Source organism: Urtica dioica, chromosome 9 (genome assembly GCF_054948205.1).
Source record: "Urtica dioica subsp. dioica isolate 48M chromosome 9, U.dioica_male_clone48M_v1_H2, whole genome shotgun sequence".
NCBI classification, from domain to species: domain Eukaryota; kingdom Viridiplantae; phylum Streptophyta; class Magnoliopsida; order Rosales; family Urticaceae; genus Urtica; species Urtica dioica.
Window position 1 is genome coordinate 16,715,095 of NC_142764.1, and position 12,191 is coordinate 16,727,285.

Below are 12,191 nucleotides of genomic sequence, written 5' to 3' on the forward strand. Positions count from 1 at the left end.
CACGTGTCATAGCATCCGTGGGAGGGCGATAAAAAGCTTCAAGGAAACCGTCCAACGGGCCTCGACTTTTTCCGATCTGTTTTGTGTTTTCCGGTTCAAGGTTTAGCCGGATTTCCTTGTATATTTACATGTATTTTTTAAGCAAGCAATTTGTCTTTTATTTATATCAATATTATTTGTAATATTGCTAACATATAATTCACATACATTGGTGTAACACAAACAAACTCATATCGCGCTACTCACTTATCGAACTGGACTTCATGCCTTCTAGAACTGGACTCTGCATGTAACGATACAAAAATCACACATCAAAATATCAGAGACTTTTAACGGCGCTCTTAAAACACGCCTACAAAAGTCTTCTGTGACTCTAAAAAATGCCACAAAAGCGGATGCCATTAATTTTTCTTAAGGCGTTTATATTATAAAACCTCCGTCGATTTTTGCCACATCAGCACAGATGAGAAAAGTGATTTTATAGGCACTTTATAAAGCCCCGTGTATAGGAACAACAGCGCTGTAGTATGGTGATAAGAAACAACGGCTAAATTAGGTATATGCTCTAAACAAATATATGCATGTCATGTCAAAGGTACATATATATGAGAACCATACAGTTTTATTAATGGTATTCACTTTGCCCCTTAAATTAATATTAATAATAATTCATTTTATAATTTTATTTGTTTTAATTCTTAACTCAAACTTACAAAAAAATCATTAAAAAAATGACAATTTCTTTACCAAAACAAAAAACAAAAAACTCATTAAGATTATGATTTATAAATCTGCAATGGACTGGGGTCGGTGTATTATTCAAGGTAGACAATATTTTTTTTCTTATTATTATTATCGTATAAGGTATCCATGAATGAGCCAATACACATATAAGGAGTAATAAATACAAACTTACTTGCCACAGTCAACGCTGGGGTCAAAGGGGCGAGGAACGGTCTGGTGGCAGAGAGCAGCGAGATTCTTGGCACGATGGAGAAGTACCTTGTGCGTGAGCGCGTAGACCTTGAAGCAAACGCACAAGTTTTGGCGATTCTCGGGCGAGATTGCCGACAAAATGACGTCATGGACACCCCAACAGCACAGCCTGCTCGGCGTCGTCTCGGTCTCCGAGCCCTCCAAGAAGACCTTGCACTCACTCAGCTTCCTCAGCGCGTCATTGCACGCCAACCCTTTTGGCAGCGCCGCCGAGATCGTACCGCACAGAACGCACAACACCACTGTAAGGCTCACCGTCACGATTCTCAACGACGCCATTGTTTATTGTTACTGTTGGTGTGTGGATGGGTTTTGGAGTTGTGCTATTTATAGGCTGTTTGGAGAAACTACTTGCATGCAATTCATTGATTATATTCCGTTTCCTTTTATTTTTATTTATTAATGCTTGGTCTTGGGTCTATGCACTTTTCTATGCATTCTTTTCTATATATTTACGTTGAATAACTTTGCTATATTGGACAGTAGGGGTAGGACAAAGTGCACTACTACAAAATTGGCTATCCACGACGCTGCCCTTATATCGTCGCTTGTATAATTGAGCGATGTTGCGTCTAAATATGACGTGACAGCACAAAGATGTGCCATGTGTACAACGTGACGTGGCTTGGTATAACAATGATGTCCCATTGACGGAGAGTCGATTGAGCATCGCTTATTTAATAAGTGATGCTAAAAAATTCATGAAGTCCAATTATGCGGTGGAATGTGGTGGGACGTCACTTTTTTTTTACCTATTGCGTCGCTCATTTAAAGAATGATTCTTGACCAATTGCATCGTTTTTTATCTATTGCGTCGCTCAATAAACAAGTGACGCCCCTAACCCATTGTGTAGCTCAATAAACAAGCGACGTCCGGCCTATGGCGTCGCTTTTCATCTATTCCAATGCTCAATAACGAATGATGCTCAGCCACGTGGGGTAATATAATTGGATCGTCTGATATGGCCCTTTGATATGCTCGTTTCGTACACGTTAAACTCCTATTTTTCGGCTTGAATTTCACGCGTTGTCGAGTGATTTTATGGTATTTAATGTGTTTGTGAGTGATTTACAGTTTTACAAGAGAATTTTGGTGTTAAGGATGTAATCTGAGCAAGTCAAGACGATTCATATATTTTAGGGCAACTTAGAGCGAAACAGAAAAACAGAAAATACGACATCCACTTCTGCACAATTTTAAAATTTTGAATTGAATATTTTAGATGATTCAGTTTAATAATTTGATAGATCTTTCTCTTAGCTTTCCAACGCATTTTATTTGCAAAAATCGGGCATAGACCGATTCGAAATCACAGCGCAGCTATCGAGTTTCGCCGCGGGTCAAAAATGTTGTTTTCGTTAATTACCCGATTTCAAGCGTTTTTTAGTCATTGGAGATAGGCCCATAATTCTTCGAAAATAAACTACGACATATATATATATATATATATATATATATATATATATATATATATATATATATATATATATATATTAGAACTCTCATAATCAGAAATGAGGTTTTATTAGGTTTTCATTACTTGTTTGGCTCATTCGGAGAGAAAGAAAGCCGAAGAAGGAGACGTTCATCACCACCATCACCCCCACTACTGAAATAAGCATTTTTTTTTCATCTTCGCCTCTTTAATTTTGGAACTCTCGTTTATTATGAGTTTTTTTTAACTTAGTTTTCATGTTTTATTTTTATTTATTTTGATTTTTTGTTACTCTCGTCGCCGTGAACTGAACCGCTTAAGGGTGATGACTTAGTTGTACTTGAATATGGTTGGGGATTTAAATTCACTTTATTGAAGAATTTATTATTCATTCTATATAGCTACCTTAGTCATGATTTTAAATTTAACTTGATACTTGCGGAAGATTAGTTTGTTATATGCATGAATTGAATTACTGTGATTCATTCTTAGGCTAGAGATAACTAGATTGTTACGGAGTCGTTTATGCGTTCTGGTGTTGAGATCGAGAGATAAAATTTTGGCATAAGTTTAGGTTATTAGACGCTAGAGAGATTTAGTGATAAGTTTGCGAACGTGACTAGCAAAGTATTGAGTGTAGTTACCATTACTCATGTTACAAGTAATCTCTGGTATTGTTTAGTTTAGACGTTTTATTTTGTCTATTGTTTTACGGTTTAGTCCTCAAGTTTGTTGTATAAGTGAGGGTATTTTGATCTTTTAGTGTGGACTGGTATTAGTTAAATATTGTATAACTTAAAGTTTATTTGAATTAATAGAACCACTTTTTCTTTTCCCAGTCTTCATCTTCTTTTTTCTCGCTTAAAAGAAACTATCAAATGGCCCGATCCTTTTTTTATATCAAGCTCAAAAGAGGTTTGGGTCCGACCTAAATTTTTTAATCAAATGGCCAGATTAGGCCTAAAGAAAAGGCCTTAGAGCTCATCTCAAGACAAATCACTCGACCCTTGTGGTCAAGAGCCGGGCCCAGGCTTAAAAGGCTTAAATTGGGCCTCAAACAACCCAAACTAAAATAATAAAAAATTAATAAATATATAATTTGTTATTCAAAAAATACACTTTTAATCAAGAGAACAAAATTTTTAGTAATAAAAAAATTATATCATGAATAATAAAATTTAATATGCATAAAAACATATATTTTTTTTTTTTAAAATGGTATATATATTTATTTTAATTAAAATGGGTTGAGTTCGAATTAGGGCCCGTGTCGGGCCGGGTCGTTGGGCTATTTTAAGGATCAGAGTTTTGGGAACATGACGCCAACTGAGGCGACTTCGATTCTGCATTGCTATAGAAAGGATCTCCGGTCTCGACTTCGATGATCTTGTAGACTGGAGCAGCGCGTGCCATTGAAGGTGAGCTTGGTGACACTCGTCGCGGCTTCCTCGACAAGATCATCAAGCAGATGCGTCAAAGCCCGACCACCACAAAAGTTTAGCTATCAGCAACATTTGTCAGATTAGGCAAGACCTTTAGCGGCTCGTCTACTTTAATGGAGAAAATAGGCCAACTTGAGTATCGGATCATGCAAAGCTCGCCCCACAAGATCGCCTCCTTTTTCTTTGGGCACATCTGAAGCACCATTCGACTCGTCTCGTGAATTTAGATGCCTTGACATCTCCTTTGCAGAGCGCGGTCGTGTTGACTTCGTTCGGAGTCTGGCCAGGCGTTGCAGAAATAAATCAAATCAATCGATAAAAAAAATTATTCAAGTGATTAACATTAACAGTTTATATATATTGATTAATACAGATTGCAGGGAATGAAAATGTGCAACGAAATAATAGAACTTGACGATGAATATCAATAAACAATTAATGCATGTTATACTGGATACCTTACTTTTAAAACTTTAAAATGTCGTAAAAGTCAAGGAGTAATACTCATACTCTCAAACAAATATAATCATCTATAAAAAAATGCGCAAATTTCACTTAATTTCCTGGAAATTTTAAACTTTGGTTTTTGCAATGCAGTATCTAAACAAATGATCAATAAAAACAAATAATTTACTGATTACCAATGTATAAAAGCGCTTGCCCGGTCATTTTGACATATATACTAATGCGTGCTCATCTTGATCCAATAATTTATTTATTTTTTCCTTAGAAGGTATTTTATTGAAAAGTGAAAGAAATATGTAGTTTTTCAATTCGGCAATAAGAAAGTTCCATAATCAATTGAATAATGGTAATCGCCAGCGGAAGCAACAATGTGTGTCAATTTTTTTTTTTTATCGATTTTAAAAAGAGCAATGATATATATTAGCGGCCGCCACCTATAAAAAAGAGGGGTGATGTAGCTATATAGCCAATTTAAAATTATGAATTTACAAAATAATCAAAATTTGTCTTAATTTCGTGAAATAGTCAAAATGTGCAACAATCTGATTTCAAAATAAATTTTGATCTCAAGATTAATTTTTTTGAAAGTGATAAATTGCTTATAATAATCGTCAAACATTTTAATCCTGGTTGTCAAAAAAATTTTGACAACGTAAATTTGGCTACTTTGCTAAAAAGTTTGAAACTTTGATTATTTTGTTAATCAATAAGTTTCAAATGATTATTTTGTACAAATTTTTCTAAAAAGAGCAGTGATATATATCAGCGGTGTCGTCATCTACAAAAAGAGCCGTGAATCAGCTGACCGCTGATATACAAATACGAGTGAGACACACTTGCTTGGGGGCCTCGCCACTTATTTCACATCAGCTGCCGCTGATAAAAATCATTTCAGTTCTAATAAAAAGCGGAATTCACTGCCTTTGTCATCGTCGATGCGATTATGACTATTTGTATTCTAATCAATTATTTGGCATATTTTTAACGCATATCCTTATATATCTTATAAATTTAAAATGTGGAATCATTTCGTAAGAACTGTTCACTCTTACGAGATTTTATAGTGATTTTCTGGAACGCTGTAAATTTCTAGATTCCGGACAACTGTCTTTGTGATACTTTTGGATTAAATTAGTGCATTTCGCCAATGAGTTGATTTGTTGAGAAATTAATTCAACAATTCATCAATCATTGATGGCAGCATTATTTATATATAAATAAATACATAATCATCCGTAAAGACTTTTAAAAACTGTCATTTTATTTGTACAACTGTTATCTCAAAGTCAAAGCTACAAGTCGGAATAATGGCAAAAGAAAAAAAAAAGCTCTCATCAAATGAAAAACGAATTACATAAACCACTCCAAACATTGGTTGATTATCATTCTTCAGCTTGCATTTAAGCTTTTACCATGTTTCCTCTCCAACCCTTTTAGACAGAGATTTTGCACCGAGAAAGCACAAAACACATCTCATTAACATTATTATTAGCATGTATTTCACCAACAAATATTAACTATACCAGCATCGTGGACGCTCGGTGGGGATAAAATATTTAGAAGAGACAAAAAAAAAATCGAGCTTAAAAGGATTTTGAAGTTAATTAATTTTACACATAAAAGTTTAGCATGTTTCTTGATCATAAAGGTATTAAAGGGATCAATTTCTAGTTTTATTAGATAAGTAGTAAAGAATAAAAGACTAATAAAAAAATAAAAAAGAGGAATATTAATTCTATCATCTAAACAAAAGTTAATTTAAAGGACTAAAATAATAAAGAATATAAAAAATAAAATAAAAAATCAGTAGGCGTTGTCGTGACCTCCGTTGCTAACCATGCATGCACAAGAACCAAAAAAAAAAAAAAGAGAGACGATAATAATAACACAAACACATTAGTAATATTGTAGAGGGGTCTCTTACGAGGAGCAATCCATTTTGGGGTCGATGGGGAAGGAGATGGACACGTGGCAGAGGTCGGGGATGAGCTTAGCCCTTTCGGGAACGAGGCGGAGCTGATCGGCGGCTTTCTTGAAGCACTCGCAGAGGTCGCGGCGGACGGCTGTGGTGTTGGCCTCGCGGAACACCTCTTTGACGCCAACGCAGCACTCCGCGCTCGGCCTCGCAGGCTCCGATCCCTTCAGGAACGGCTGACATGGCAGCATCTTCATCATTCCCTCCTCGCACGTTATGTCGTTCTTCGCCGGTCTCAACGACGTCACCGAGTTCGCCGCCAGAACGATCACCAGAAGGCTCATCACCGAAAACACTACCATTGTTTGCTTTGACATGTTTTCTTTTCCTTTTTTTCTAGAGAGAGAGCTATATTATATTGAATAGTGGACTCTTCTTGTGTGTTGATGTATTTGTGTGTGTAAATGTGATCCTAATTATAGACGCTCTCACCGCCACAATAAGAGTTTTTTTCTTTCTTTCTTTTTACACATCGTTGATAAGATATTATAAGAAGCTAGCCCGGATTTGATATTAGTGGCGCAGATTTTCATTATACGTTAAAGTGTTAATGAGCGGTATCATGAATTACTCGCCTTCCTGATTTGCAACGCCTGTAATTCAACCCTCATCATTTTGGATTTTGTAGATTTAATTAGATGCTAATGCATGAATTAAGCGTGGCTTTGAACTGGTGGTTACAATTTCAGTTGACTCTTGGTGACCGTGCCACTTTCTAGAAAAGATATAGTGTGTATCGATTTATAGCTAGCATGCTAATATGCACTGAAATGATGAGGTTTTAGTTTTAAATAAAGGGTCTGTCAGAAAAATAGTTAATTTAAACGTTTAATATTGATAAATACTGAATGTTTGATAAATTTTAGATAAATAGTCATTTTCTTATATTTACGGACATAAATCTTAGATAAATAGCCACTTCCATATATTAGCCCACATCATTATTTTCGACTATTTACCTAAAATTTATCAAACGTTGGTTATTTAACAATGTCAAACGTTTAAATTGACTATTTTTCTAATTTTCTGTTAAATAAACTAACCAATGTAGTCATTTAAAAATTAAAACTAATTTGTTGATAAACTTTTAAATCAAAATTACACTATCAATATTTTTTCTTACATTATCATTAAAATTTGGGTCCATTAGGTATACAACCACCTTAAACGTTTGATATTGTTAAATAACTAATTTTCGTAAATCTTGAGTAAATAGTCATTGCATTTATTTACAAAGGTAATTTTACAAGAAAATCCATACATATCATTCCCGCTCAAACTGATTTGTTTTAATGTTAAATTTAAAAAAAAAAAATAACCAAATCAATCGGTAAAGATTACGCAAATTTAAGACATTAACTAAACAAATCAATTACCACACGCAAAACCTCTTTCGACTTCATTACATTTCAAAGAACAAAAAAAAAAAAGGAAACACGAAGGCAATTGGAGACAAGTTTTTTTCGCGGGAGAGCAGAGTTTTAGGAACGACAAACATCTTCAGTCGCTGAGAAGAACATCACATGTGAACAATAACCTTGGGGATTTCATGTAAATCTAGTTTAGCAATAAATGGATAAGTGTTTATAACCGATTAAACTTGAAATCGAAGTGTAAATAATTTTAAAATCAATTTTTTTTTATTTGAATGACAGCTTGCATATGAAATTGTTTAGAACTTGTTCAAAAATTTGAATGCATGTTTATCTGATGACGTTAATATGTAATTGTTAATATGGGTAAACCAATTGTTGAAAACAAGTGAAAATTGTAAAAGAATTTTTGAAATAAACCGATATTGTGTTTTCATTTCAAAAATCTATAGTTTGGGTGTTTTGTATATCTAAACTTTATTTACGTTTATTTACCTATAATTTAGTTGTTGTTTGTGTTAATAGGTTTCATTAAGATGGCAAGAACCAAGATTGCGATGTGGTAAAAAATAAGGTACTAACAAAAAACAACAATTATAATAACGAGGTAACTCACTGAATTATAAGTTGTGTACTTGAAGTGTTGGTTGATTCAAATATGTTTACAATTATTGACAACAATTTAGCTATCATAGGACACAACTTTAGCAGCATGAAAAAAATTTCGATCGCGAAAAAAGTTCTAAAATTACATCAATTGCAACAAAGGTAAATGTTCAATAAAATTCCTATGAAAATAGTGTTCAACTAATATTTACTATTGTTACATTGTTGATGCAGTTTGGTGAGCTCATAATACCAAAGAGACTGTGGGATACTAAAAAAAGATTCATTGTGCATTCACAATTTGACGTGATGTTCTTGTTTAAGAGGGGTCTTACAACCGACACGCAAAAGAAATTGTTCAACAAGGGTCTGTTTGGGAAGTTTCAACACTTGCAAGGCTCAACTTACTCGAAAAAGTTGATACATCTCCTTGTACTATCTCAAACATATTTAGAGGACCATAATGAACTCATGTTCAATATCAGGGGGAAGGTTTTGGCATTCAACATTTACGATTTTGAACTTTTTTCAGGTAAATTCATGAACATTTTTGTTTATTTACATATGCTAACAAAACAAATTGAATGTTAACTTTTGAAGATTAAAATGCGGCCCGATACCAGATATTGACGACAAACTTCATGCAGACAACCCACTTAAGGATGAGTATTTCATGGTTAGCGGTACTCAAAAGGCAAGATATCTACTGAGAATATTGTTAGGCAGTAGTGACGAAGACCCAATCGCATTGATGAATGTGTACATCATAGAGTTGATGCTATTATCAAAGGAAATCAAGGTTGAAATCAACGAGAAGCACCTTCGAATGACCACCGATTCAGAGCTCTTTGCAGCTTATCCATGGAGACAGGTCAGCTAAAACGCACTGAAGAAATCCAAAACTAGCCGTGTCGAAACGAAAGGGTTCAACATCGAAGGGTTTCTACCCCCTGGTTGCATGGGCATTCGAAGTTATTCTTGAGATAATAACCGAAGTCTTCATTTTTTTTAATATTTTATCATGTAATGTTTTGTGCTCTTTTTTATTTAGACTCGTAATTATTCTCATTCGTAGTTATTCTCATATGAATGTTATATTTTACTATGTATAGTTATTATTTCATATGCAATAATTATTATTACTTCATGTATATTTTACTAAGGTAAACTAAATGATGTATTTTAAATGTTCATCTTTTCTTTAAAATTATATATTAGGATATAATTGTTTTTGGATAGTATAGTAGCCATTAGTAAATATTGATTTTGTAAACAAGTCAACATTTAGTTAATTTTGTAATCTAGTCATTAACAAAAACAAACTAGTCAATAAAGTTCACAATGCCCTTATAGATAGTAGCCCATGTTCTCAAAATCATTTACTAAAAAAATGAATTAAAAAAATAAATAAACTAGTTATTTAATTTTTCTTAAAATAAATAATAACTCATGATTCATTGCATAACTTCTAACTCAATAAAGTTCACAATGCCCTTTTATGTTGCATAACTAATACGAAATAAAAAAGGAAACATGAAATCAATTAATCAATAATATCCATATCCCAAGTTTTATCCCATCAATGAACGTTTATTTTCTTTATCTTATAATTAAATTTTATTTTATTTTACTTCTAATTCCTTTGTTTTATGAATTAATTATTTTCAATCTCTCTCTCTCTCTCTCTCTCTCTCTCTCTCTCCGTAAAAAAATTAAATCATCATATTAAAAAAAACTTAAATTTTGTAGCCTAGTTTACATGTTTATAACAGTTTATTGTGGTTAATTTTGGTAATTATCAAAGGATTGACATATTCAAAATTCAAAAATAAACGGTAATTGCATATTATAACTATTTTTGTTACTATTTAAAAAAAAAATCCTACTACATGCTACTTTTTACTAATTTTAAAAGTAAGGATAATAATGTAAATTGAAATCTAATTAACGTTGGTCACGCTATCTATTTTGGCCATATTTTAAACATAGTTGAAACGTAGTATATTTTTCTTTTTCTTTTTTAGAAAATTATTGTTTTTTCGTCTTGAGTTTAAGAGATTGAGGTGCTTTACCAATTAAGTTAGCCCATCTTTATTATTATTGTTATCAGGACATTATTGTTAATACTGCTGATATATGCGTGATAATGTAGCTGTATCATTTTAGCATGCATTTTCATTCAAAAGATGACAAGAATGAATGGAGGTCGATTATGCCAAAATCAAAAGTTCATGAAGTTAATTTAATTATATTTATCTGTAATTATAGAATTAACATATTAAACTGTTACAAATTTGAACATAGAACATATAGCTCTAATGTGATTACTACTATACTGGTGATGCATGAATGTTTTTAGATTTGATTTGTTACTATTAATAATATTAATTAAAGACAACATATCTTATCAAAATATTAGAAAAAAGTCTGAAAGATAAAGAAAAAACAATAATCTTATTGATATAATTCCTTCTCCCACGACCACAAGTCGAAAATGGTAAAAGAAAAAAAAAGTTCACTCTACGCATCAAAGAAAAATAAGAATACGAAAAAGTACATATCTTTAAATATAAGAAAAAGAGTACATTTTCGCTCCTAAATAGTATTCTTCTTCAACGTTCAAGCGTTCCCATGTTTCTTCTCCCACCCTTTAGACAGAGATTCTGCTCATCACAGTTAAAAAAAAACACACAAACAAACATGACTAATTAGCACAATATATTTGCTTTTAAAAATAAAATAAAAAACCTCAATAATACGTTCGTACGTACGTAAAAATAACATCACTTTGATTTTAAAAAATTAAAAAATCACCCGAGTAACACATACATGGATCTAAATAAATTGCTTACGTGGTGCAATCGACTTTGGGGTCAATGGGGAAGGAAAGAGGGATATGGCAGAGCTGTGGGATGAGATTGGCTCTCTCGGGAAGAACGCCGAACCGAACGGCGGCGTTCTTGAAGCACTCGCAGAGATTCCGGCGGATCGCGGGGGTGTTCGCCTGACGGAAAACATCTCCGGCGCCGAGACAGCAGTCGGCGCTCGGTGCCGGCGGACCAGAGCCCTTGAAGAACTGCATGCACGGAATCAGCTTCGTAATCCCCTCAGCGCACGTGATGTCGTTCTCTAACTCCTGTCTTGATGACGTGGCCACCAAAACCACTACGCTCATCATCATCACCCACAACATTACCATCACTTGCTTTCCCATACTCTTTCTTCTTCTTCTTCTAGAGAGAGAGAGAGAGAGAGAGAGAGAGAGAGAGTCTATGTGGATTGTATTTGTAGAGAAATGTGTGTGTGTGTGTGTGTTTGTAGTGGCACTGTGCTCGAGTGTCCTATTTATATCCGTTTCACCACGGCGCTGATGGCAGAATTCGTAATTAATAAACCTGGATACATTGACCCAGAATTTGAATTTACGTTGCAGTCTTATGGAGTCAATAGATTAACATCTAGAATTTTATTTGTTTTATTGACCGTGACTGAGTTTGTTACAAGCTTAAATATTATACTCGTAGCTGACATGCATTTCGTCGCTAATTTTTATAAAAGCTCATGATTTCCTCGCTATACTTTTACTGAAATTTGACCCTTCTTTTGGATTTTAATGTATTATAATTAGATGGCTAAGCATGAATTAACCTTTCAAGTCTGATCCGGGGGGTTACAATTTTCAGTTGGTTCTTAGAGACCGTGCCTCTAAAAGTGGAATTGACACAAATAATACCATATCAATGTCACTTACCATATTTAGCTCAAAACCAAAAAATTGACAAAAGTAATACCAAAGTTTAGTGAGAGAAATAAATGTTGACCCAATTATCCCCAACCCTATTCTCAACCCCTAGAACTTCTCACGCTAAAAACTGAGACCCATTTGTTTTCCTTCTTC

The 12,191-nt window shown here is 33.8% G+C and overlaps 3 protein-coding genes across 3 annotated transcripts; all 3 read right to left on the reverse strand.

Moving 5' to 3' along the window:
• Window positions 1–912: 912 nt before the first annotated feature.
• LOC149385348 (non-specific lipid-transfer protein 1-like) lies at window positions 913–1,275 on the reverse strand. The gene has a single exon (XM_089626303.1). It carries the CDS (start codon window positions 1,273–1,275, stop codon window positions 913–915), a length of 363 nt encoding a protein of 120 aa, XP_089482429.1.
• A 4,984-nt stretch (window positions 1,276–6,259) lies between these two features.
• LOC149385349 (non-specific lipid-transfer protein-like) lies at window positions 6,260–6,687 on the reverse strand. The gene has a single exon (XM_089626304.1). The coding sequence runs from the start codon at window positions 6,629–6,631 to the stop codon at window positions 6,260–6,262; it is 372 nt and encodes a 123-aa protein (XP_089482430.1). The 5' UTR covers window positions 6,632–6,687.
• A 4,007-nt stretch (window positions 6,688–10,694) lies between these two features.
• Window positions 10,695–11,556, reverse strand: LOC149385350 (non-specific lipid-transfer protein A-like). Its single transcript, XM_089627508.1, has 2 exons — window positions 11,146–11,556; window positions 10,695–10,956 (listed from the first exon to the last, which is right to left on the reverse strand). The coding sequence occupies exons 1-2, from the start codon at window positions 11,505–11,507 to the stop codon at window positions 10,944–10,946; spliced, it is 375 nt and encodes a 124-aa protein (XP_089483634.1). The 5' UTR covers window positions 11,508–11,556; the 3' UTR covers window positions 10,695–10,943.
• Between the last annotated feature and the right edge of the window lie 635 nt (window positions 11,557–12,191).